This window comes from Macaca nemestrina, chromosome 13, assembly GCF_043159975.1.
Source record: "Macaca nemestrina isolate mMacNem1 chromosome 13, mMacNem.hap1, whole genome shotgun sequence".
NCBI classification, from domain to species: Eukaryota; Metazoa; Chordata; class Mammalia; order Primates; family Cercopithecidae; genus Macaca; species Macaca nemestrina.
In genome coordinates, this window is record NC_092137.1 from 73,743,735 (window position 1) to 73,769,860 (window position 26,126).

Genomic DNA, 26,126 nt, shown 5'->3' on the forward strand with positions numbered 1-26,126 from the left:
GAAAACAGAATCTTGGCATTGTCTTCCTCAAGAAATGGACCCTTCCCAAACCTTGGATACATCCCAGACCAGGTTTAATGTGAGAAGAGAAGATACTGAAGTGTCAGACTTCCCCTCTCTAGAGGAGGGTGTATTGACCCAATCAGAAAATCAAGTAAAGGAACCCAACAGAGATCTCTTCTGTTCTCCATTGCTAGGTAATGCCTCTTTATTTTAACTAGTAGTAATACCTCACATTTGTAAGTTTTGCGGGGACTGCAAGTGTTAACTTTACCCTTTTTGAGTGAAGGAGCTCTGTAGAGAGAGACCTACTCAAAGGGGTAAACTTATTTCTGTTTTTTTAGTTTGTTTGTTTTTGTTTTGTTTACTGGTTAGCTGATCTAGTTATATTAAGTGTACAGTTGCCTCTCATTTTGTCACATCCTGTTGCTCACAGAAGGCAGAAAGGTGATAACTGTCTACTGTGTGTACCTCCTCAGTCTTGAATTTGCAGAGTTTTTGGGATGAATAATATATTATACTTTGGTTCTCTCAGCAGTGGAGACTCTATGATCCCCCCCAAAAAAAACAAAAAACAAATGTTCATATTTACCTTTTTTGATTTTTAGAATTAATTAAGGCATGTGTTATTATCCTCAGCTTTCAAACCAAAAGTTGACATAAAGAGGAGTGGCTTGTCTGAGGTAGATCTTGCTGCTTTCCTCATAGAACTGATTTATTAGCTCTTTATAAAAGATAAACTTTAAGTACTTTTAAAACCATTAAGGGATTCAATCATGAAGATGGTTTTATAGTTTTGTAAAGAAGCATGAATAGGACTTAATTCAGCAAGTTATTTGCAAACATAAACTAATGCTATCCAAATCAAGATATTAGTGCCAACATATTCTATGATATGAATTATTAAAGTCAATTTTAGGTCCACATTTTAAGAAGGATGTTGACAAAATTAGAGTACCTTTGTGGGAGGAGATGACTATCTTTTGATAGACAAAAGAGAAGACTTTGCTATGGTCAAATATTTGAAGGGCTGTTATGCTAAAGAGGAAGCAACTTAGTTTTTATTCATTCATGTAACAAATATCTAAGTGCCTCCTGTATGTTTGATGCTAGGGATATAAAGATGAAAGCTACCTCCTCTTGTGGGAAGGCAATCCAGTAAACAGAAAATAACAGTACCATGGGATTTGTATTATAATGGTGTAGAGCAGGATCTGCAAACTATAGCTTATAGGCCAAGTCTTGATTTTGTACCTTCCATCTGCTAAGAATGATTTTTGCATTTTTAAAGGATTGTAAAAACAAACAACCATAGTATATGTGACAGATTATATATGACCAACAAAACCGAAAATATTTACCATCTGACCTTTCATAAAAAAATGTTTGCTAACTCCTAGTCTAGAGTTTAAAATGAATAAATAACTTAAAGGGAAACTGTTTTTCAAATTGATATAAAAAAGAACTTTCTAATAGTCAAAACGATTTAATAGTAGAAAAGGCTATATAACGACAACAAAAAGTGAGCTTCATGTCACTGCAAAATGTCTAGCAAAATTCTGTATTAGGATTTAGCACTGGGGAGGAGATTGTACTTTGTGACCTAAAATGTTTTCTAATGTAAAGTTTTGTAACTCTGGCTTCTCATTTACTATAGATGGGGCAGAACATTTTAAATTATTGGAGTAGGTTCCTGGATCTGATAGGCAGAGGAAATTTTATCATTGCTGTTTTGTTATGCATAAGTACTAACTGTGATAATTAGGCTTTCACCAATGGCAAATGTCGTTGATGATGGCTGGTGCCAGAATGGTTAGATACCTCAAAAAAAAGGGGATCCAAGCTAGTAACAGATGTCCATACTTGAGGAAACAAGAAGCGGTTGAAAGCTGAAAGAAAAAGGCATGGCAAGTAACATACACCACCTTCCCATCTCACATACACACACAAATAATGTTGTACACTTGAGAATCATTAACTCTTCAGCTTTGGCCTGCTCCTTTAGCAACTACTTTTTCCGATTTACCTGATTTAACTGTCCAACTCCACCCTGAAATATTCTTAAATATTTAAGAAGATGCTGAAATGCTGCTTATAACTTACTTGTTACTTACTATTCCTTACTCATACCTAAATAGCTATTTTAGGTACTGAGGATTTCTGTGGGTTCTGAAACCTGGTTAGGGATATCTCTAATTTTTTTTTAGAAAAGACTCTCAGGTTCTTTAAATACGCAGCCTACAGTTAACTGGAAATAGTAAATTTGCTTTACTTGCCCAAAGGTCCCCCTTATAGCATTAGCTCTAGTGTATTTGGGGACTTTGTTAAAAACTCTTCATGATTTTTAGAGGGGTGAAGGACTGTTATGGAGGTTTAAGACTGCTTCTCTGTGCCAAGGCCAAAGAGGAACTATACCAATTGTTCCTTGGTGGCAAAAGTTGTTATTATATATCAGTTTCTCACTTTAATTCATTCAGTAAGTAAATAACTCTCTTTTGAGTACCTATTAAGTGTGGCAGGTACTTTGCTAGGCACTGAGGTTATAGCTATGGATAAAGTAGACACAGTTGACAGTTTATATGGGAAGTGGATCGACGAAAGATTAAAACAAGAGGGTGATGAATTATATGGAAGGTGTGCAGGGTATATGAGCAGTGACAGTACGCGTTTTGACCAAGTGAAGGACAGATGACAACATGGTGAGCTCTGTGAACTCTAGGTTTTCGGTAATTTCAGAACAGGGGGAACAGTGGTGTGAGAGAGGAGTCCTCACTTTGTACACAGTGTTAAGGGCATTCTGAAATCAAGAGAGTATACTGATTAAAATAAGAATGATTTAAGTCAACATTCAGGAAATCACAATAATTTTTTTAAAAATTTTTTTCATTAAAGCAGCAGTTCAAACTTTTTGGGTAACAGGATTCTTTTATGCATTTAAAAATCACTGACAACTCCAAAGAGCTTTTGTTTATTTGGGTTATTGATATTTCCCATATTAGAAATTAAAACTGAAACATTTAAAATTTATTAATTCATTGAAAAAGTATATATTTTATAAAACATAACTTTTCTAATACAAAAATGTTTAGCAATATGGTCATGTTTTACTTAAACAATTCTATAATGTCTGACATAATAGAAGACAGCACAATTCTCATGTCTTGTTTCTGTATTCAGTCTGTTGCCGTATCATACATTCTGTAGCTTCTGGAAAATGTCACTGTATCTTTTTGAGAGAATGGGAGTGAATAAGGCAAATGATATCTTAATATTATTTTGAATAAAATTTCAACAGTAGGTACCTCCTAAGAGTGTCTTAGGGCCGAGGAGCTCCTGTGCTATACTTTGACATAACAGGTGTAGTCTGTATTATGTAAGATGGGAAAAAACACTAATAATAGTTAAGAACATTTGCTAAAAGTTGAAATGCTTGGGTTCAAATCTCACTGTGGCATTTCAGCTACTTGAATGCGGACAAGTTACTTAATACTTTGTAAGTTTTGTAATCATGTTTCCTCACCGATAAGATATGTATAATAATACCTATCTTTCAAGGTTGTCGTGAGGATTAAATGAAATATTGTGTGTTAAGCACCTCGACTTTGTCAGGCTCTCAATAAATGGTAGCTGCTACTGCTGTTGCTTTTATATTATTATTCTAATGCTTGTAGAATTCTCCATATGGCAGCATATGTAGGTGCTTTAAAGTATTACGTAAGTAAATAATCAATTTTCAGCATTACTCAGCATTTTTATATTTGAAACTTTGCAGTCATACAAGATAGCTTTGCTTCTCCTGATTTGCCTTTGCTGACCTGTTTGACACAAGACCAAGAATTTGCGTCTGATTCTTTATTTCATCAAAGTGAACTAAGTTTTGCACCTCTGAGGTAGGATGATTTATTTGCATGTAACCTTTCTCCTTTCTTGTTCTATGTTGTTACTAATATTAGTGACTTCAGGCTAAGGTGGTACTTTGAGGTGGGGCTTAGATACTCTTAGGACACACTCTGAAGGTAACAAAGTCCTGTACTAGGACTTGATGCATATTAATTTGGCAGAGTAACGTGTAGAGATGAACTAGACGACAGTAGTTTATTTAAAAATAATTCCTAATGTATTCAGGCATTTCAGGTATATTTTAATTTAGAAGACACACTGGATTTTCCTTCTCATAAACCTCCCCATCTGCTGCTCATCATCTCTCTCCTCCCTGTCACCCTTATTCTGCAAAAAGCATTTATTTCTAGGTCACTAACTTGTTTGGCACTCTCATTTTGTTCAGCTGTTATTGAATGAGACTAGTTAGCTCTCCTTACCTTATAGGAGATGTGAGTATGAAGTAAGAAGATTTTTATGAACAGACTTATCCAAATTAACAGATACTCCAAATTCATGTCCTTTAGAATAGTCATAATGGGAGAAAGTCTGGAATTTTCAAAACATATTTGGAATTATTCAAGAATATGTTTTCCTCTTCTAGAACTGAAAAGAAAACCCACCTTAAATTAAAAACTATAGATGTTTAGAAAGTAAAAAGTAACCTCTGTCCTTATATATTACCTTATATCACTTTTATGAAAAGTGATCTGTACACATTTTTAGATCATCAACTAATGATTAAGTTACTGTTGTGTTTTGGGAATAGATCACTTCTTGAGTGGTTTCTTTCTCTTTTTTTTTTTTTAAATCTATCTAGATGGAGTCTTGCTCTGTTGCCCAGGCTGGAGTGCAGTGGTGCCATCATGGCTCACTGTAACCTCTAACTTCTAGGCTCAAGCAATCCTCCTGCCTTAGCCTTCACAATAGCTAGTACTACAGGCATGTGCCACCATGCCCAGCGAATTTTTAATTTTTTTGTAGAGATAGGGTCTTGCCATATTGCCACGGCTTGTCTGGAACTCCTGGGCTTCAGGTGATCCAAAGTGCTAGGATCACAGGTGTGAGCCATTGTGCCTGGCCTTGCATAGTTTTCAAGAGCACAATAAATGACGACTAGTAAAAAAATTAATGAAGTTTAAATGAAAAATCATGGTGGGCATCATTATGAAAATCACATTCTGTGTCTATTGTTTTAGGAGAAGCCTGAGATAATATCAGGGTTGTAGGGTGGTAGTTCACCTTTTGGTTAAAAAGAATTTTTTTGTTCAGTCATTAACCATCTTAAAGGAGTCTGAAATTAGGAGAGCTTTGTTTTTCAATGCACTTTTCAAATAAACTTGATTTTAGTGACATATGTATTTTCGTGTTAGTACTTAAAAATTAAATGTTTTTAATGTGTTATTTATTTATTTTTAACTGTATATTTTCAGGGGAATTCCTGATAAGTCTGAAGATACTGAATGGTCTTCTCGACCATCGGAAGTTAGTGAAGCTTTATTCCAGGCTACTGCAGAAGTAGCTTCAGACTTAGCAAGCAGTTGCTTTAGTGTATCTCAGCACCCACTTATAGGGAGCACAACTGTTGGGTCTCAGTGCCCTTTTTTACCTTCTGAACAAGGGAATAATGAAGAGACTATTTCGTCTGTTGATGAACTGAAAATTCCCAAAGACTGTGATAGTTATGATGATCTTTGTTCATATATGTCATGGAAGACACGAAAAGATACACAGCAGCCTGAAACCAATTTAGCTGATAAAGATCAAGTTTCAGTTACAAGTTTATCTGACATAACCGATGAAAACATAGCTACTGAAAGAAGTGACCATTTTGATGCTGCTTATTCATATGGGCAGTATTGGAAACAGGAAGCTTCACCTAAGCAGACAGAAACATATTTAACCAGTAAGTACCCTGATTCTTTTTCAGATTCATCTGACACAATTGATAAAAATAAAATTTCCAAGGGAAGTTACAGTTTTAGTGTCCCCTTTTCCTATGTGCCATGGAACAAAGAGGGAACTTTGCACCACCCAGAAACATGTGTAATCAGTAAGGACTGTGTTTCCTTTCCATGTGAAGTTGCTGCTCATTATAATAATAAAATGTCATATTCTTTCTTGTGTTGTTTGTTGGAAAAAAGAGGAAAAGGGGTTCCCTTGACTTCTGATAGTCATTATTTTGAGAATGTTTATTTAAGGGCTCCAGCTGAGATTGAGGTGAAACAAAAGACGGATTCTTTGGAGGGTTATGAAGGAAATGAAGAAGGTTTACAGAAAGAATCATCTCAATGTTTTGAACTAACAGAGACTAGAAATAATTTATCTTCAGAAGTGCAACCCAGATCCTCAGGAATAAAGTGTATTAGGAATGTTATAGCTCCTGATAATTCTGTAAAAGTTTCAGAAACACATGTACTCTCCAGGGAACATGATACCTCTAAAATGGAGGCTTCTGGTGGTCCTCTTCAGACTGTTATATCCAACTTGGATGAGACATCAGAACAACTGTATTTTCAAGAGGAAAGAAACCAAAAGGGAACTTCTCTTTTTGGTGAGAAAAACATTGATGCTACTGAAAATATAGCCTTTGAGGCAGTTATTGCCTCTATTGAGCCTTCTAAGAAAGAGAGTACAGTAAATGACATCCAAGCTGACATCAATAAATATTTAACAGATGACAGCCAAGAGAGAGAACCAAAAAATCCAGATCTTTCTCCATTAAATTATAAAGATGAAAACTCTTTATTTGATAGGCTTAAACGTACATGCTATCAGTCTACTCCTGGGGTGTTTGAACCAGCAGCTTCAAAACCATTGTTGCATATAAAGGATGATAATGATAGCTTCCTATACTGGCATCCAAATTTAAAATCACCTCCTAATGCTGTTCAGAAAATGTTCATTAAGCCACTTTGTGTTATTCCAGAGCTTAAGTCATGTGCTTCTTTGAGTGAAAAATCTTACAACCAGACTGTTGGTCTTGGCAAAACACAGTCCACTTTATTTCAGTGTGATATAAGCAATGAACCATTTCTTCCCTTTGGGAAGATACAGTCTGTTCCTTCTCTTGACCTTGCAGAGAAGGTAGGATCTTCAGATGTTATTTATCATGTGAAAGTATTAACTTCAGATTCTTTGGTTTTACAAGATTTAAAGCAGCCAACCTTTGAAGAAGTTGCAGATTACTCAGACTTTAATTTGGGTAAGGATGTTAACTATAGTAATACCATTAAAGGTCCACCTGCAGCTATAGGAAGCAGCTTTTCAGCAAACTTGGTGGCATGTGATGCAAAGTCACAAGGTGCTTTTACCATTGACCAGTGATGCATCATTAATTGCAGTCGCCCAAGAGACATTGCTGAAAGCTGATATAGGCCAAGGTGAAATTCCTTGGCCTGTGGGAGCTGAGTCTAGTTTTACTATACATACAATTATGCAAAATGACTCCTATTTTGTAGAGGGCCTGCAGGGGAAGGCTGAGTCTGACATCATTACTCTGGATGGCCTAAATGAAAACGCTGTTGTGTGCAGTGAAAGAATTACTGAACTACAAAGAAAGGTGAGACACAATAAAATGATAGTTGTAAGAAACATGGCCTTTTTCAGTATTGTTTCAGGAAATGGTATTGTTTGTGTTTATTTTACTTTTTACTGTTTCCTGGGTACATGACCGATGTGATTTGACTGGTGAGTACGTTGAGCTAGCAGCTTTAGAGAATTTTCATGATGATCTAGAGATGCATGACAGTTCCCTGCACTGGCAGCCTACTTTACAACTACCATCTGAGAAGGAAAGCAATTTTGAAAAGCCTGTAAGTTTTTCTATTTGACATTTTTTCTGGGTGGGGAGAGGAATATTTTATTTGAAAAAATTTCAAATTTTATTTGAAAATATTTTATTTGAAAAATTATATCTTTCATTACCAGCTTGTAACTTGTACCTGTTCTTTATCTGATATCCAGGAATATGTTCCATTAGAGGTTGGTATAAAAGAAATGTTTATGTTTCGTAGACTGTAAGACTTAGTTCTGGGGTGTCTTGGAAAAGGCCATCCCCTGGGGCTCCAGGCCTTTCATATTGAGGCAACCTAACTCTTCCTAGTTGTGCCAGCAATAGTCTTTAGACAGTGTTAAGATTAGAGTTATTCATGGGAACATTCAGAAGCTTGTACTTTGAATGTTTCCCTCTGGTCTTCAATGTACAAGCCTTGAAACAGTCCCTGGAATATTTAAGTATTTCTTTTTAGAAGCTCCTGAAAGACTTGACTTCAGAGGTGTCTTGAAAGTTTTAAGACCCATGTTTGACCAGGAAGGATAATGAAGTGCTTAATGTCCAAACTGGCCAGTGCCTCTCCAAAGGGAAGTGTCTCCTTCCCAAATGAGCAACACACTAATGTATATACATGTCCCCTTCCCTCTCCCTATTTATGTCATTATTACCATTGTGTGTATACTAGAAACTGGCAACTCTAAGGTGTCATAAAAATTTTATGTCAGCCTTTTTTTTTTTTTTTTTTAAGTTCTGGGGCACGTGTGTAGAAAGTGCAGGTTTGTTACATAGGTGTACACGTGCCATGGTGGTTTGCTGTACCCATCAACCTGTCATCTACATTAGGTATTTCTCCTAATGCTATCCCTCCCCTAACCCCCTACCCGCAGACAGGCCCCAGTGTGTGATGTTCCCCTCCCTGTGTCATTCTTTTATAGAAGGCTTTTATTTGCTTGGATCTTTGGATCCCTTGGCATTAATGTTCCTCTGGTCCTGTTGAATGAATATCCTCTTTTGTTGTCTGGTACTGTTAAGTCCCAAGGTGGGCCCTACTTCCTTGTGATATATCCTCATATCCTGTTATTAAATACAGTTAGATAAAATACTGATGTACTTAATGTTATTTCTCTTTTCCTGTTTTCCTATGTATAAGATTGGTATATTTTTGTAAAGCTCTATTAGTTTGGGTTACACCCACATTTAGACCTTTAGGTTCAGATTGTTGGTAGAAAATGAACAAAGATACTATGATGAATTTTTATTTATAATTTATTACATTTATTAAAATTTTTTTAACACAGAATCACTAGGTTAGTTTTATTTTCTTCAGTATTCTAAACTAGGCATTCTTTAATTTTAATCTGATAACAGTGGGGATGAAAATGATAGTTAACACTTTGTGCTCAAGTACTGTGCTAAGAAGTTACATGTATGTATCAATTCATTTTTGTCCTCTGTCAATTCTGTCAAATAGAATTGTTAGAGATTATTATCATCCCTATTTTACTATTGAGACTTAGAGGATTTAAGAACTTGCTTATCATTATTCAGCAATTGGGGGAACCAGTGTTTGAAACTAACCATGTCTATGTACTTAACCACCATACCATAAACTGTCCCCCGTCCCCCCACCCCAGAATTTTAACTATTCTTGATGAAACTAAGGTTAAGATTTTGCGTTATTTTGGCAAGAGTAGAGGTTTTGAAGGAGATTGCCTAAAGTTGCATTCAATAACAATGAGAAACAAAGTAACAACTCTTAAAGTGTTCTAAATTTTTAATACTACTTTTGTGACTTATATCAACCTTTCATGTAGATAAAATGTATTTTAAAAATAAAGATATATAGGTTCAGTTAATGTGCAGAGACTAGCTTTGACCATTGCTCCAAATTTTAATCTGTCCTTAAATATAGCCTGAAGTATAATCTTTCAATCTAAGGAAGATGCTATTATTCCCTATATTGTCTTTCAGTTGTAGCTCTATCTGTCTTAGTCTTAGATCTAGGAGTTATTTAATGTCAGTATCAGAAAAGCAAGGAGCCGGATGTGGTAGTACTTTTTCTGTGTGGCTTAGCTTGCTTTCAGGGGCTTGCTTACTCCTTGGTTGCTTCCTTACACTCCTCATCTTTGTCACAGAAGAGTCATTCATACTTACTTGGTTCACTTTTATATCTACTCATCATAAATGATTATTTGGGTATCCACGTATGTATGATGCAGCTCGGAACTGTGAAAAGAACAGAGATTTGGAGTCAAAATCCAGTTCAGTTACTTTGTTAGCCTTGTGTCTTGAGCAAATGACTTTGGAGGATCACTTTCCTGATCTGCATAAGGAAATAGGAATAGTAATAATCAAACTCATGTATTGTACTATTAAATGGGGTAAGTTATATAGCATTTATATAGTTCCTGGTTGTTAGTTCTCTTCACTTAGCTGAAACGAGACTATTAGAGTCTCTGGTGGTTTCCTACTTTCTGTTGTTATTTTGTTTTTCTTTCTCCTTGTTCTTGGTAGCAGCACATAATTAATATGCTTTTTTTTTTTTTTTTTTTTTTTTTTGAGACAGAGTTTCGCTCTTGTCATCCAGGCTGGAGTGCAATGGCATGATCTCAGCTCACTGCACCCTCTGCCTCCTAGGTTTAAGCAGTTCTGCGGCAGCCTCCCAGGTAGCTGGGATTACAGGCGCCTGCCACCATGCCTGAATAATTTTTTGTATTTTTAGTAGAGATGGGGTTTCACCATGTTGGCCAGGCTAGTCTCAAACTCCTGATCTCAGGTGATCCACCTGTCTCGGCCTCCGAAAGTGCTGGGATTACAGGTGTGAGCCACCGCGCCAGGCCTAATATGCTATTTTAGTACCTCTTGTTTTGGCCATTTAACTCTAAAAATTATTTAAGATTTAAGCCTTAGATTTCTTTCCTCTTCTTACCCCCCTACCTTTGGAGACCTAGTTGCCTATCTCTGTGTGGATGATTATCACCTCTGTTTTTATACCCTGATATCTGTCTAATTTATTTTGCATGTTTTCTTGTGAACGTTGTCATCACCCCAAATTCAACTTGCCCTATAGCAAAATAACTCATATTTTTCCTAAAATTAGACTCACTTGTAGAGTTTCTGAGTTTTTATGAAAGGTATTAGTATTTTTCTGGTTTCTTGGTCATCTTTCATTCTTTCTTCATTGTTGATTAAACATTGGGAAGATAAACTAATCTTGATTTCTTTTTCTTCTGGTTCTTTCCATTTTCAATTAGCAATGAAGATCTGCTGGTTTCTTAAATAAATACTTCTCATATTTTTCATTTTACATTTTCTTTTGTATTACCTACTTTTTTTTTTTTTTTGAGACGGAGTCTCCTGCTGTTGCCCAGACTGGAGTGGAGTGGCGTGATCTCGGCTCACTGCAAGCTCCACCTCCCGGGTTCACGCCATTCTCCTGCCTCAGCCTCCTGCGTAGCTTGAACTACAGGTGCCCGCCACCACGCCCAGCTAATTTTTTGGATTTTTAGTAGAGACGGGGTTTCACTGTGTTAACCAGGATAGTCTCGATCTCCTGACCTCGTGATCTGCCCGCCTCCACTTCCCAAAGTGCTGGGATTACAGGTGTGAGCCATCGTAACTGGCCGGTATTACCTACTTTAATAGTTCTGTATTTTGAAACTTTAACATAGTGAAATTTTTTTGACGTCAAGCTTGCAATCAAAATTTTTCTTTATTTCTGTGTTTGAAAGCTGTAGAAGAAAAACTGCTATAAACTATAAACACACACTCTCTCACAAGTGTCTATATATTATGTATGGTCATGCCACACTGTGATAGTTAATTACAGACTGCATATATGATGGTAGTCCCATAAGATTAAAATACTGTATTTTTACTGTACCTTTCCTATGTTTAGATATGTTTAGATACACAAATACCATTGTTTTACAGTTGCCTACAGTATTTAGAACAGTAACATGCTGATAGGTTTGTAGCCTGGAAGCAGTAGGCTAGACCACTAGCCTAGGTGCGTAGTAGTCTACACAGTAGTAGGTTTCTGTATGTCACTCTGTGATGTTTGCACAACAAAAAAATTGCCTAACAACACATTTCTCAGAACATATCCACATCATTAAGTGATACATGACTGCATATTATATATATGCATATATCTTTATGTATATTTATGTGTATTTATATATGTGTGTATATATATATAGGCTGTACTTCAAAAAAGTTTCCTGTAGGAGTGAGGTAATTGAAAACTGGGAACTTTGTGCTATGTGGAGAACAGGGCTTCTTAGCAGCATTATCATTTTGAGTTGGATAATTCTTTGTTACGGTGGGAGGCGTGTTTCCTGCTTATTGTAGAATGTTTTGCAGCATCCATCCCTGGCCTCTATTCACTAGATACTAGTAACATCCTCTCCCATCACAAGTTATGACAGCAAAAAATGTTTCCAGGCATTGTCAAATGTCCCTTGATGGGTACAAAATCTTCACCAGTCGAAAAGCACTGGTCTAGAGAAACCTGTATGGGCAGTAGATGTAGATATAGAAATAGGTATGGAATATTCATTTCCACACTTCACACGGCTTCCTAAGAATGTTCATTACTACACCATGAAAAATTGATGAAAGAGGATAGAAAAATTCATGCTTGTATACATTTTTAGACTTCATCCTGAGAAGATATGACTGAAATAATCTTTTTAGGGAAATAAAGACAACCTAAAATTGATATATATTTTTATGTGAGGGTGCACTGTGAATTTGGTGAAAAGTTGTACATGTTTAGGTATTAATGTCACCAATATTGGTTTCTAATTTCTTTTCTAGCAAGGACTTGTGACCTGATAAAACGTTAGGAACTTCTTTTTGAGCAGTTAACCTTTACTTCACTACCAATTTATAGTCTCCATTACTCTTGTTTTAAGAAGTTTGAGGACTTATGGTTGTTGGCAACTGATCACAGTTATAGTTCTTTGATACTCTCATTTTCCTTCTAAACATTTGTGAGTTTCTAGAAAATATTCCTGTTTCTTTTTCCTTCTTACTCTTTCTTGCCCACAGTGCACCTCTCTACCTTAAAAAGAAATACCTGAGCTTGTCAAGAATAATCCCATGGTTCAAATTCTGCAATGATCATAAGGAGCAAACTTCTGAGTAACAACACTTCTAGGCATACTATCTATAATATTTTATGTAAACAGATTTCTAAGCCCTCAGGATGATTTATAGAGTCTTCTCAGAGTTGACCCAACAAGATATGACCTATATATGAATTCAGAAGGTTTGAGATTATGATCTTAAGTAACTAGTGTAACTTCTCAGTGTTCATCTTTATAAAAATGAGGGATTATTTTTAGCAGATGAAGTTTGAAATTAATATCTTATTTTCTTCATTTCTTCATAGGTGGGTCATTCTAATCTGGGCATTAATGAGTCTTTTTCATTTTTATTGCCTTCATTTGTTCCACATAAGCTAACAAGAGAGTCGGAATATCACTCTTCAGATCTCAGAATGTTGAGAATGTCTCCTGACACTGTGCCAAAGGCTCCTAAACATTTAAAAGCAGGTATGTAGAAAAAGGAGATGGTAAATGTCCTACTTATGGATACCTTGTGAAAAAAATATTTTATTAGGTCTAATTTTTTTATTTTTTAATATCTGTAATAATTATACTTCAGATTAGATGTGTTTAGAAATCCTGTCTTAGTCTCTTCAGACTGCTATTACAAAAATATCTTAATACTTTAAGTGTGGCTTATAAACAACAGAAATTTGTTTCTTGCAGTTCTAGAGGCTGGCAATTCCAAGATCAAGTGCTGGCAGATTCAGTGTCTTCTGAGGGACTGTTTGCCATAGATGACATGTTCCTCTGTGCCCTGCTGTGGTGGAAGGGGCAAGGGGTTTCTCTGGAATCATTTTTATAATGGGCACTAATCCCAAACATGAGGCCTGTGTCCTCATGATCTAATTACTTCCCAAAAGCCCTGCCTCCTAATTTCATCACCTTGGGGATTAGGATTTCAACCTGTACTTTTCAGGGGGGCCACAAACATTCAGACCATCACAAATCCGCTGATCTTTTATTAGAGGAGTCATTTGGTTTTTCATTGCATTCTACATGACAATATTTAGAACTGAATTATATGGAGGAGTCTGATGTTAGAATCTGTTTATTCCTGTGTGTGACTTGAAGGGAAAAAGGAATTGATTGAGCCCAAGATGACAAGAGTGGATGCAAATAAGTTTGTAGAGAGGAAATTGAGAGAAATCAGTTTTGAGGTAAAAGCAAGATTATCTGCTGAGGGAGGTGAGTAGTGGTGGAAGTAGGTTAGAGGCTTTGAGGAGAGTGGTTTGGTGAAGACTTATAGTTCGTGTTGAAGTGAATTTGAGATGGAGCTGACCAAGGGAAAGTAAAAGGATTGGAGGGCAATTCTGAGAAGTCAGCTCAAGTTAGTGATAATGATTTTATAATGTTGTCAGCCTGTACAGAATCTCTGATTTGTTTTTCCTGCTAACACTCAGGAATGGAGATGATGAATTACAGTATCAATCCTTGGTTCAGGAATACATTGAATGGGTATAGTAGAAGGACAGCAGGCAAAGAGAGAAGAGTTGATCACCTATTGGTTTCAGCTTACATAGGGAAAGAGAAGCCAGAAGAGTTGTTATTCTAGGAGAAAATAGAAGGACCAGAGATTTGTTTATGATGTTGATTAGATGAGGTGGGAATAAGTTATTGAGAGCACTAGAAGAATAGGCAATTTTTGGTTAGATTGAATAAGTAGATTTAAATGAGGAACAGTTTGAAGAGTGATGAAATCCATTAAATAGCCCTGGGATTGGATGGTAGAAATTGAATAATAATTACCGGAGTAAATAAAATTTTGGGTCAGGTACAGTGTCTCAAGCTTGTAATCTCAGTACTTTGGGAGACTGAGGTGGCAGGTTCACTTGGAAGATTTTGGAAAGGATTGGTATTAATTGTTTTTGAATAGAAATTACTGTGAAACTACCTGGGCTGTTCTTGTAGGAAGTTTTTAAATTACTAATTTCATCTCTTTCCTTGCCATAAGTCTATTTAGATTTTACATTTTTCATGAATCAGCTTTTGCAATTTGTGTCTTAAATAGAACTTGTCCATTTAGCTAGGCTGTCTGTTTACATATATCTGTTCATAGTATTCCCATGTAATCCCTTTCAAGTCAGTAAGGTTAGCTACAATGCCCTCTCTTTCATTCCTGATTTTAGTAACTTAAGTTTTCCCCTTCTTTTTTTCTCCCTTTGGTGAATCTAGTTAAATTTTGTCAATTTTGCTGATTTTTTCAAATAAGCTGGTTTATTTTTTCTAATCTTTATTTTTCTTTTCTGATGTTTGTTTCATTTTTTTTCATTCTAGTCATTATTTTTCCTTCATTCCATTTGCTTTGGGTTTAGTTTGCGCTTTTTTTCTGTTTTTTTAAGGTGTACAGTTAGGTTATTGATTTAAGCTCTTTCTTATTATTATTACAAGTATGTGTAAAAATTGATAAATTCCTAACCGCTGTGTTAGCTGCATGCCCGAAGTTTTGGCTTATTATATTTTTGTTTTAGTTCATCTAAACTTATTTTCTAGTTTACATTGTGATTTTTCTGCATTTACCCTTTGGTTATTTAGGAATGTGTTGTTCAGTTTCCTTCTGTTATTATGTTTGACCTGATTCCATTTTGGTTGGAAAACATACTTTGTATGATTTGTCTTTTTAAGTTTTATTGAGGCTTATTTTATGTTTTAACATGTTGTTTATTCTGTAGAATGTACAGTTTGTACTTGAGAAGAATGTGTATTCTGCTGTTGTTAGGTGGTGTGTTCTATAGATGTCTCTCAGCTCTATTGGGTTGGGTTTAGGTGTTCAAGTCTTCTGTTTCCTTGTTGGTCTTCTGACTGTTTTCTCCATTTTCAAAAGGAGGGTATTGAAGTCTTCAACTCTTATTGTTTGTCTTTCTCCCTTTTTTTCTCTCAGATTTGCTTCACATATTTTGACATTATGATGTTAGATCCATGTATTTTTATAATTGTTATATATTCCTGATGAATTGACCTTTTTTTTTTTTTGGAGACAGTCTTGTTCTGTTGCCCAGGCTGAAATGCAGTGCATGGCTTACTGCAACCTCTGCCTCCTGGGTTCCAGTGACTCTTGTGCCTCAGCCTCCTGAGTAGCTGGGACTGTAGGCGTGTGCCATCACGTCCAACTAATTAGAATTGACCTTTTAATTGTTATAAATTGTTCCTCCTTATTCCGAGTAACTTTTTTTTTGTTTTAAAGTCTGTTTGTCTTAGGTTAGAATAGACACTTCAGCTCTTATGGTTGCTGTTTGTATGGTTTATCTTTTAAAATCACTCTACTTTCAACCTATTTGTATTTTTTAAATAAAAAATGATGTATCTGCTGTAAAGAGCATATAGTTAAATCTTGGGTTTTTAATTATAAAATTCTATCTAATTATTTTTGCCTTGTGATATGATTATTTAATCTGTTTGCATTTAATGTCATTATTGATGTGATTGGATTCACATTTTCTGGCTTACATTTGGTTTTTCATGTGTCTTGTGTCTTTTTTCTTCTCTGTTCCTCTTTAATTATTGCATGAAGTGAATATTTTCTAGTATGACACTTTCAGTTTAATTTTTTAAATGATTTTCTAGGTGGTTTTTTTTTTAAGTTATATTCTTAGTGGTTACTCTGGGGCTTATAATATTTATCTTATCAGAATATACTTCTGATTTATACTAACTTAATTCTAGTGTGATACAGAAACTTTACTCCTATATAGCTCTATTCCCTCTTTTTTTTTTTTGGTGTCATTATTATACATACTACTCACACACATGTATAAATGCCTTTAAGTTTTTTTGTTTTTTGTTTTTTGTTTTGGTTTTTTTTTTAGTTGGGGACTTGCTCTGTTGCCCCGGTTGGATTGCAGTGGCATGATCATAGCTCACTCTAACCTGGGCTCAAGTGATCCTCCTGCCTCAGTCTCCTCTGTCGTGAGGACCATAGGTGTGTACCACTACCGTGAGCTAATTTTTCAAAAAAATTTTTTTGTAGAGATGGGATCTCACTACATTATTGGTCTCGAATTCCTGGGCTCAAGCAGTCCTCCCACCTTGGCCTCTCAAAGTGCTAGGATTATACATGTAAGCCACCATGCCCAGCTGCTTTATATATTTTCAAATTGCTTTTAAAATCAGTTAAGAGAATACAGGAAATGAAGCATATCTTTTTGTAGTTACTGATGTAATTATTTTTACTAGCACTATTTGTTTTGTTATGAAAATGTTACTACTATCTGGTGTTACTTGTTTTTCAGCCTTTGGAACTTTCTATATTCTTGTAAGGTGGATCTGCAAGTTCCCTGTTTTTGTGTATCTGGCATGTTTTTATTTCATCTTTTTGAGAGAGTTTTGCTGGGGTTGGAATTCTTGGTTGACAGTCTTTTTCTTTTCAGCACTTTGAATATGCCTCTTCACTATCTTCTGGCCTCCATAGTTTTGGATGAGAAGTCAGCTATTACCTTATTCATGTTCTCTCGTATGTAATTTGTTTTCTCTTGTCCCTTCCAAGATACATTCTTTGTCTTTCACTTCAGTATCTTGGTTATAATGTGTCTCCCTGTGGATCTCTGTGCTTATTCTACTTTGAGCTCACTGAACTTGTCAGATGTATAGTTAATATCTTTTATCTAATTTGGGAAGTTTTCAGCCATCATTTCTTTGAGGATTTTTTCTGCTTCATTCTCATTTTTCCCCAGTTATCATCTCTTGCATCGCAATCCACATATATCAGGACCCTTAATCTTGTCTCACTGGTCTCTAAGCCTTTGTTTGTTTTTTTTCATTCTTTTTTCTGTCTCTTCTTCAGTTTGCATAATCTCTATTCATTTATCTTGATGTTTGCTGATTTTTTTCTTCTGTCTGTCCATATCTACTGTTGAGCCTCTAGTGAATTTTTCACTTCAGTTACTGTACTTTTCAGCCTTAGAATTTCCATTTTGTTATTTTCTAGGTTCTGTCTTTTATTCTGTATTTGATGTGACTTTGCTGTCATACCTACCTTTAATTCTTTAAGCATACTTTTCTTCCCTTTGAACATGTTTATAATAGCTGCTTTTAATTGTTAGTGGCTAAGCCCAATGCGTGGGCCCTCTGAAAGGCAGATTTGCCTATTTTGTTCCCCCTGTGAAGAGGTCACACTTACTTTTGCACGTCTTACTTTTCTGTTGTTCTAAACTGGACATTTTGGATAATATCTTGTTGCAACTCTGGATATTGATCCCTTCTCTGGGCTGGTAATGTTTGATATTTTTGTTGTTTAGTTATTTAGTGTCTGGTTTGGATTAGTTCTTAATTGCTCACCACCAGGATCTTCATTGTTTTCGCCAGTGTCCTTAGGCTTGAGCTTTTTATGCTCTGTTTCAAATAAAGTCATTCTCCTTATGGAGATGTGTGGAGCTCTCTGTTCTTATGGCTTGCCTCTCCTGGGCAGAAGCTTTGCGGCACTGCTCTGTATCTGGGGGCAGGTTCATTAGTCTACTTCTCTTGGAATAACACACCCCTTCTCTATGATTGTGATACTGAAAGGGGTAGTAGTTAGTCCCTGTGCTTAGATTGCCTCTCCTGGAGTGGACCCTCACTCTACCTATGAGCTGGGGTAGGGGTGATTAGAGCTTAGTATTTTCAGCTTGAAATAAATCTTCCACTCTGTAAGTGGGGACTGGGTGCAGGTCGGTTGCTTCTTGTGTTCTTTTTCTCTTATTAGCAGACATCAGCAACCAGTGTTCTTTCTTTGCAGCCTTTCTCCCATGACATCCCTTCTGTTCTGCCTTACCTTATGATTTATATCTACTGATGTACCCAGGTGTACCATTTTAATTATTTGGTTAAAATGGTACATCTCATTTCTACCAGTAAGATCCTGAGCTCCTCAGTTATCTCTCAGAATAGTATTGTGGTGTATGGGCTGACATTAAGATTTAATATTATGCGCAGTCTTGACATCTGAAATTGCGAGGTCCTCAAAGGGCCTAACCACAAGTTTACCTGCCAGATATGCCCACCCCTCTGTGGGAGACGCTTCCTACACAGCCAGTTCTTCTATCAACGAGACCAACTGCCAACTGTATTCTAATTTATCCAAACTTGTTTCCAGTTTATCTTGTAATTTAAACTATTCAAATTATGTTAAGTGTAGCTACTCTACCTGATATGTAAATTATCTTAACTCATACTTTGGAGCCAATTTGAGATGAAGCTCGGCAGTCACTTTCTTCTTGTTATGAAATAGGACCCAGAGGTTTGCCAATAAAAAGTAAGAAATCAGGGCAACTAATATCAAGGGACCATTTCAATACAATATGAATCAAACATGGACATAAATATTTCTTTCATTTGCCTCCTCTTCACCCTATTGATGAGGGAGGGATTCCTGGTACTCAGCCTAATAGATTTCCATCCCATGCTAACCTGTGAAATTATTCAAACAAGCCAATCACATCCTCCTACAGAAATAAAAAAAATCACCCTCTCTTCTTGCTACTGTAAGGCTGCCTCCCATAGTTTCTGTTTACTCATTCTGTTCACATGTACAACCCCCATGTGGCACTGCATGACCTGGTATCTTCCCCAGCTGTGAGTATATGTGACTAATAAATACCGTCAGTCTCCTCTGTCCAGTGTTGTATTTAGCCAATCCAGAACCATCAAGCAGGAATCCCTCCTTCATCAATAGGGTGAAGAGGAGGCAAATGAAAGAAATATTTATGTCAATGTTTGATTCATATTGTATTGAAATGGTCCCTTAATATTAGTTGCCCTGGTTTCTTATTGGCAAACCTCTGGATCCTATTTCATAACAAGCAGAAAGTGACTGCCGAGCTTCATCTCAAATTGGCTCCAAAGTATGAGTTAAGATAATTTACATATCAGGTAAAGTAGCTACACTTAACATAATTTGAATAGTTTAAATTACAAGATAAATTGGAAACAAGTTTGGATCTGGATTGTTGAAAAAGAATTGGTGACACCATTAGAAAGTAGGGTAGTCAATTTAGTTTTGGACATACTGAGTTTGATTTGTCAGGAGATCATTTGGTTTGAAGTGTCTTCAAAGCCGATTGAACAAATGGGAAATAGGAAATACAAATTTGGAAGATCTTAAATAATTCATGATTAAAATTATGCCATAAGAGTAGTTAAGCTTTCTGAAGGAGCATTGGTAGAGAGAAAAGCAAAATGTCAAGGATTAGTACCTCATGGAATACAATAGCAGAAAGAGGCCAATAGAAAATACCAAAAAGGGCAGATACTTTGTTTAAATTCTTACTCTGATTTAGTTCTTACCTCTTCAGTTTCCATTTCCATTTCTTAGTGCCTTTACCATGTCACACTGGAGTTCATTGCACGTACATTTAGGATTGCTATGTCTTCTTGGTGGATTGATCCTTTATCATTATGTAAGATTCCTCTTTGTCCCTAGTAATTTTCTTTGTTCTGAAGATTATCTTATATAGCCACTCCTACATAATAGTTCTTTTCTTTCTTCTTCTTCCTCTTCTTCTTCTCCCCCTCCTCCTCCTTTTCTTCTTCTTTCTTCTTCCTCCTCCTCCTCTTTCTTCCTCTTCTTCCTCCTCCTCCTCCTCCTCCTTCTTCTCCTTCTCCTTCTCCTTCTCCTTCTCCTCCTCCTTCTTCTTTTTTTTTTTTTTTTTAAAGAGATAAGGTCTCACTCTGTTGCCCAGGCCGGAGTGCAGTGATATGATCATAGCTCACAGCAGCCTTGAATTCCTGGGCTCAGGCAGTCCTTCTGTCTCACCCTCTGAGTAGCTAGGACTATAGATGCACCCTACCATGCCCAGCTAATCTTTTTTTTTTTTTTTTTTTTTTTTTTTTTGTAGAGACAAGGTCTTGCTATGTTGCCCAGGCTGGTTTTCAGCTCCTGGCCTTTCAAAGCCTGATCCTCCCATCTTGACTTTCCAAAGTGCTGGGATTACAGGCATAAGCCACTATACCCAGCCTTTTAATCTGTCTTTTAGTTTCAGTCTTCCTATGTCATTGTGTTTGAAGTGAATTTTTTTGTAGACATCATGTAATTGGGTCATTTAAAAAAAAATCCACTCTGCTAATATCTGTATTTTAGTTTGTTTGTTTATTTATTTTGGGATGGAGTCTTGCTCTGTCACCAGGCTGGAGTATAGTGGTGTGACCTCGGCTCACTGCAACCTCTGCCTCCCAGTTTCAAGCGTGCCTCCCTGCCTCAGCCTCCCAAGTAGCTGGGACTACAGACGCACACCACCATGCCTGGCTAATTTTTGTATTTTTAGTGGGGACAGGCTTTCACCATGTTGGCCAAGATGGTCTCGATCTCTTGACCTTGTGATCCACCCGCCTTGGTCTCCCAAAGTGCTGAGATTATAGACGTAGTTTGTTTATTTAGATAGTTTATACCTGAAGTTAATATTGATCTATTATGCCTTAAGTTTGCAATTTTATTATTTATTTTCACTTTATTCCTGTTTCTCTTGTCTTGCCTTACTATGAGTTTCATGAACATATTTTAGAATTTTACTTTATTTATTTTTATTGTTTATTTATTTATTAATTTATGAGATGGAGTCTCGCTCTGTCACCCAGGCTGGAGTGCAGTGGCACGATCTTGGCTCACTGCAAGCTCCATCTCCCGGGTTCACGCCATTCTTCTACCTCAGCCTCCCAATTAGCTTGGATTACAGGTGTGTGCCATCAGGCCCGGCTAATTGTTTTGTATTTTTGGTAGAGATGGGGTTTCACCATGTTGGCCAGCTGGTTTCAAACTCTTGACCTCTAGTGATCCGCCTGCATCAGCCTCCCAAAGTGCTAGGATTATAGGCGTGAGCCACCGAGCCCGGCCCTTGGTGTGGATTTCTTTGGGTTTCCTGTTTGGAGCTGACTTACCTTCTTTAATCTATAAGTTTATGTCTCCTCAAATTTGGAATGTTTTCAGACTTTATTTCTTTGAACTTAACTCATCTTGTTTGCATCATTTGATTGTCTTCTCCCTCTCTATCGCGTTCACACTCTCTCCCTCTCTGTCTCTGTCTCTCTCTCTCTCTCTCTCGGCTCACTGCAACCTCTGCCTCCTGGGTTCAAGCGATTCTTGTGTCTCAGCCTCCCGCGTAGCTGGAATCTTAGGTGTGTACCACCACGCCCAGCTAATTCTTTGTATTTTTAGTAGAGACGGGGTTTCACCATGTTGGCCAGGCTGGTCTTGAACTCCTGACCTTAAGTGATCCACCCGCCTCAGCCTCCCAAAGAGCTGGGATTACAGGTGTGAGCAACCACAGCCAGCCTTGATTGTCTTTTCTCAATCAATTTGTGATTTTCCTGGTTCTTAGTGGTAAAAACAAGTTTTGATTATATCCTGGACATTTTGGATATTATGTTAGGAGACTTTGATTCCTATTTATAATCTTCTGTTTAGCAGGCAGTTGCTCTATTTAGGTTTTCCATGTAGGTTCTGGCCTATTTATGTGGCTGTGATCCCAAAGATAATTTAGTTTTCAGAGTAGTTGCATTCTGGTCTATTTCAGTGGTACCATTGAGGCTCCCACTCAGTCCCTGTTGGTGATGCTTATGTGGGTGGAATGGTCTTCCTCAAGGCCTGCTGCTGCTGTGTGGGAAGGGGGAGATGCTAACCCGCAGAGTAGAGAACATTTCCCTGGGCCTGCCCCTGGACCACCTGGTGTCAGTGGGTCACCCACTTGATTCTTGTTGATGGCATTCATGGAGTTAGAAAATGCTTTTCTAGGCCTCCTGATGCATCTAGGTAGGATGCTGGGCCCTGGGATGGAGAACATTTCCTTGAACCTACTCTCTGGGTTTCTCAGTGCTAGTGGACTTCCCATTCAATTTTTGCCAGTGCCACTGGGGAAGGAAAGTGGCTACCTGGGCTGCCTTTTACCACAGGAGAATTAGGAGATGGTGGACCTAGGTCTCCTTTTGTTGCTGGCTAGAGGACAGGGAGATGCCAAATCTGTTGGGACTCTCCGCCTGGTTTCTGCTGACACTACAGTTCAGGTGGTGCAAGCTTACCTGTTGCTGCTGGGTCGGAGTAGGGTGTGGGGAAATGGGACTGTCTGCTAAGTCTGCTGGGCTGCCCATTTCTTGGTCCTTGGGCTATAGACAGCAGGCTTTTCTTGGACTTCTTTCCGCCCTCCTTCCTTCCCTTTCTCCTTCCCACTATTCCTATTCCTATTTCTATTTCTGGCCTTAGTTCCACAGTGTAGGCCTCTCCAGAGTCCAGCCTCAGATATGACAGTTAAAAAGAAAACTGAGAAAGTAATTGCCATGTTGTTCTCCAGTCTGGAGGTCCTTAGCCAGTCTGCCTTTCACTTTCTGCCTTTCAGTCTTTATCTGATTGGCTTTTGGTTTCTAGGGAAATGGAGGGAAAAGCAAATTTGTGTCATTTTGTCAGGGAACAGAAGACAACTGGAGTTTCGAAAACTTGACTTCGATGTGCTATTGTCTTTGGTTGTTGGTAGAAATAATCATACGGGGGAAGTGAGGTAAAGGTCTTTCTCAGGCAATATTGAATAAACTCAGGGATCTCAAGCCACAGAATGTGGGGACACCTATGCCATGAAACTTTCCTAACTTTTCTAAAATCTGTAGTCCCCATCCTGAACTATTAATAATAGCTGACATTTATTGCTTGTTCACATTGCTAAGCATTTTACATATTATTATTGTAATGTACATTAGTTATATAATACAGGTTGAGCATCCCTAATCTGAAAATCCGCAATCCAAAATAGTCCAAAATCTGAAACTTTTTGACTGCTGATGTGATATTCAAAGGAATTACTCATTAGCGCATTTTGGATTTCAGATTTTTGGATTAGGTATGCACAGTGTATTCTTTTATCATATTATTATGCCATATTGTTTTATATTTGTATCTGACTTATGATGATGGGCACTGCTATTATTCTATTTGCTATCTGAGCAAAATGAAACTTAGAGAAATTAAGTGACTTGCCCAAAGTCCCACTTTCTCTAAGAGGATTTTGATAGCTTCATTCTATATTGTTCTCTCTGTTTTTGAAGTTTTGAATGCTTTTATAACCTTACCATAAACATATCACACCATCAGTTTATACAAATTCTTTCTCAGAGAGGGCACCAATTTAATTTCTATTATATACTTAACACAAATCTTGGCATATGATAAAGGCATGAAAGAGTCTCGATGATTGTTTCCTAACTTAAGAGTTCATCGGTTAGTGGTACGGTACTGGCTGCCTCAGCTTGTTTACAGCATCAGGTAGTGACATAGTAGGAAACAATGCTTTGTGCAAGAAAGGATTTTAACTTCTTCCTAGGTAATATCAACACCCAGGGCTTCAGTTATTTTCTATGACTGATGACTTCCAATTGTAGGACTCTATCTAGATATATCTTACACTCCAAATGTTTGTATCTGACTACTATGGAATGTCTTAATTTGGATGTCCCAAAGGCATCTTAATGTCAGAACTTTAAAAATGGAACCAGTCATCTCTTTAAACCTACTCTTCCTTCTCTATTTCTTTTCAGGGAATGAGTGTCTACTTATTAGCCAAGCTAGAAACTTGTATTCTTCTTTCCCCCTCATCCCTGCCCAATCACTCAATCCCGTTGCTTCTGACTATCAGACTCCCATTCTCTTTTCTGAATTACTGCATTAGTAATGGAAAACTGATCATCTTCTCTGCCACTCATTTTTTGTATTAAGCAAAACTAGTCTGTTTACAGGGCAGACGATAATGTCACTTCCTAGTTTGGAGTTCTTGCTTTCCATTGTTAACCTCAGGGTAAATTCTAAACTCCTTAGTACATAGTAGAAGGTCCCTGCTTACCTTCGTAGCCTTATACTTGCCTCTTTTTTCATAGTGAACTACTGTCATTTCTTCATGATGCTAGACCCTCTTGTCTCCTTGATCTCATAGATGCTATTTTCTCTACTTGGAATGCTTCCCTATTCTTTATATGCCCATTTTTGCCTCATTTCTGGTTTTATCCTTTCATTCTGAGCTTTGCTGTCTTTCAGGAAAATGTTTCTGTTTTTTGCTGTTCACCATGACTCTAAGAAAGAGCCAGATACTCCTTATATATGTTACTATAGTGTCCTGTAAACAACCTCCCTAATCATTGCCCTTACACTGAATTTAGTAATTGCTTTTTTTCACTTGTTTCTATCTCCCACAGGACTTTAAGCTCTTTGAGGGTAGAGCTGGGGCTTTGCTAATATATATATTTTTGCACCTGGCCGTGAAAGCTGCTCAATAAGTATCTGTTGAATGACTTAATGAATCGATGAATATTAAATGAATTAATGTGCCTGGGTAGACTGGAGAGGGGTAGAATAAGATGGTAGGTTTTGTATTTTGGCAGGGATCAGTTCTCAAGAAAGTGGATCAAATAAATGTAAGTATCATATTTCATTGACTATGTGTCAGTTGTAATGAAAGCCTATGGATTAGTGTCTTATCACTATTTTATTGATCTCTAACATGAGGCTGTGTCTCTATGACTTGAATAGCCTATATGTCTTACTTTATGTTGTTTGGTGGGTATTGGGGTTTATGTTCCCTGCCTCTAAACTGAATTGATTTTTCTATTAGTTTTCCTGCCATAATTTTTATTGACGCCCAGTCTTTTGTTTAACCTTACTACCTTAGGTTGTTATTTGTTGGGTATCTTCTCCCTTGAAGATGCAAGTTACTCAGGGCAGGGAGGGAACCTGAGTGTGGCTCAGAGTAAGGGAGGACTTTAGTTTGGGGCAGGACTTTGAAGGGTTCTGTTAAAGATGAGGAGCCTAGAAGCAGGATCTGAAATTACATCTTCTCCTGTCCCAGAGGGAACTTCTTTGAGTTAGGGGTGCACCTATCAGGGTGGTTTGATGACTGGGCATTACTAGGACTAGGGTATAACTTTCCCAGGGTTATTCTGTTAGGAAGTAGTGTTTGGGATTTGATGTTTGAGTACCGGGTTCATGAACTTTTCATAACACCAGCAGTTCATTAGCTTTTTGAAACCCCTGCCCACTTAGGAATGAGGAAGAGTGTATAACGCACTTAACCTAACAATTCCTGCTTTCACATTGAAAAAGAATTTAGTGATAGCAACAACAAAATTAGGAATTAAATCATAGGCTATAGTGTTAGCTTGTATATGTGATTTTTGTGTTATAAAATAGTGCCCTATTATCTTTTGAAACTAAGCAATTTTATTACATTTAACTTGATTTTGTATTGCAAGTTATTTAAATGGCATACATTTATCAACAGGACGACATTAATGAATTATCAGTATGCAGGAACTTTGGAAGGGTTATATTTACATCCGCTGTGCTAATAAGAGTATCAAAAATTCCTGTTTGAACTGTGATATACTTGTGTTATAGTTTAGTTATGAGAGAATATAGTTTA

General features: G+C 37.1%; 1 protein-coding gene across 6 annotated transcripts in view; it reads left to right on the top strand.

The window, feature by feature from the left end:
• LOC105465444 (ALMS1 centrosome and basal body associated protein) overlaps window positions 1-26,126 on the top strand; it is a 222,632-nt gene that overhangs the window by 40,134 nt on the left and 156,372 nt on the right. For 4 of the 6 annotated variants that reach the window (XM_071076913.1, XM_071076915.1, XM_071076916.1 and 1 more), the window contains 5 exons: window positions 2-197; window positions 3,773-3,890; window positions 5,313-5,785; window positions 7,341-7,441; window positions 13,053-13,215. In XM_071076913.1, the coding sequence (XP_070933014.1) occupies window positions 2-197; window positions 3,773-3,890; window positions 5,313-5,785; window positions 7,341-7,441; window positions 13,053-13,215 (1,051 nt within the window). The remainder of the gene's footprint in view (window position 1; window positions 198-3,772; window positions 3,891-5,312; window positions 5,786-7,340; window positions 7,442-13,052; window positions 13,216-26,126) is intronic. The other 2 variants (XM_071076914.1, XM_071076918.1) reach the window with 1 other exon arrangement.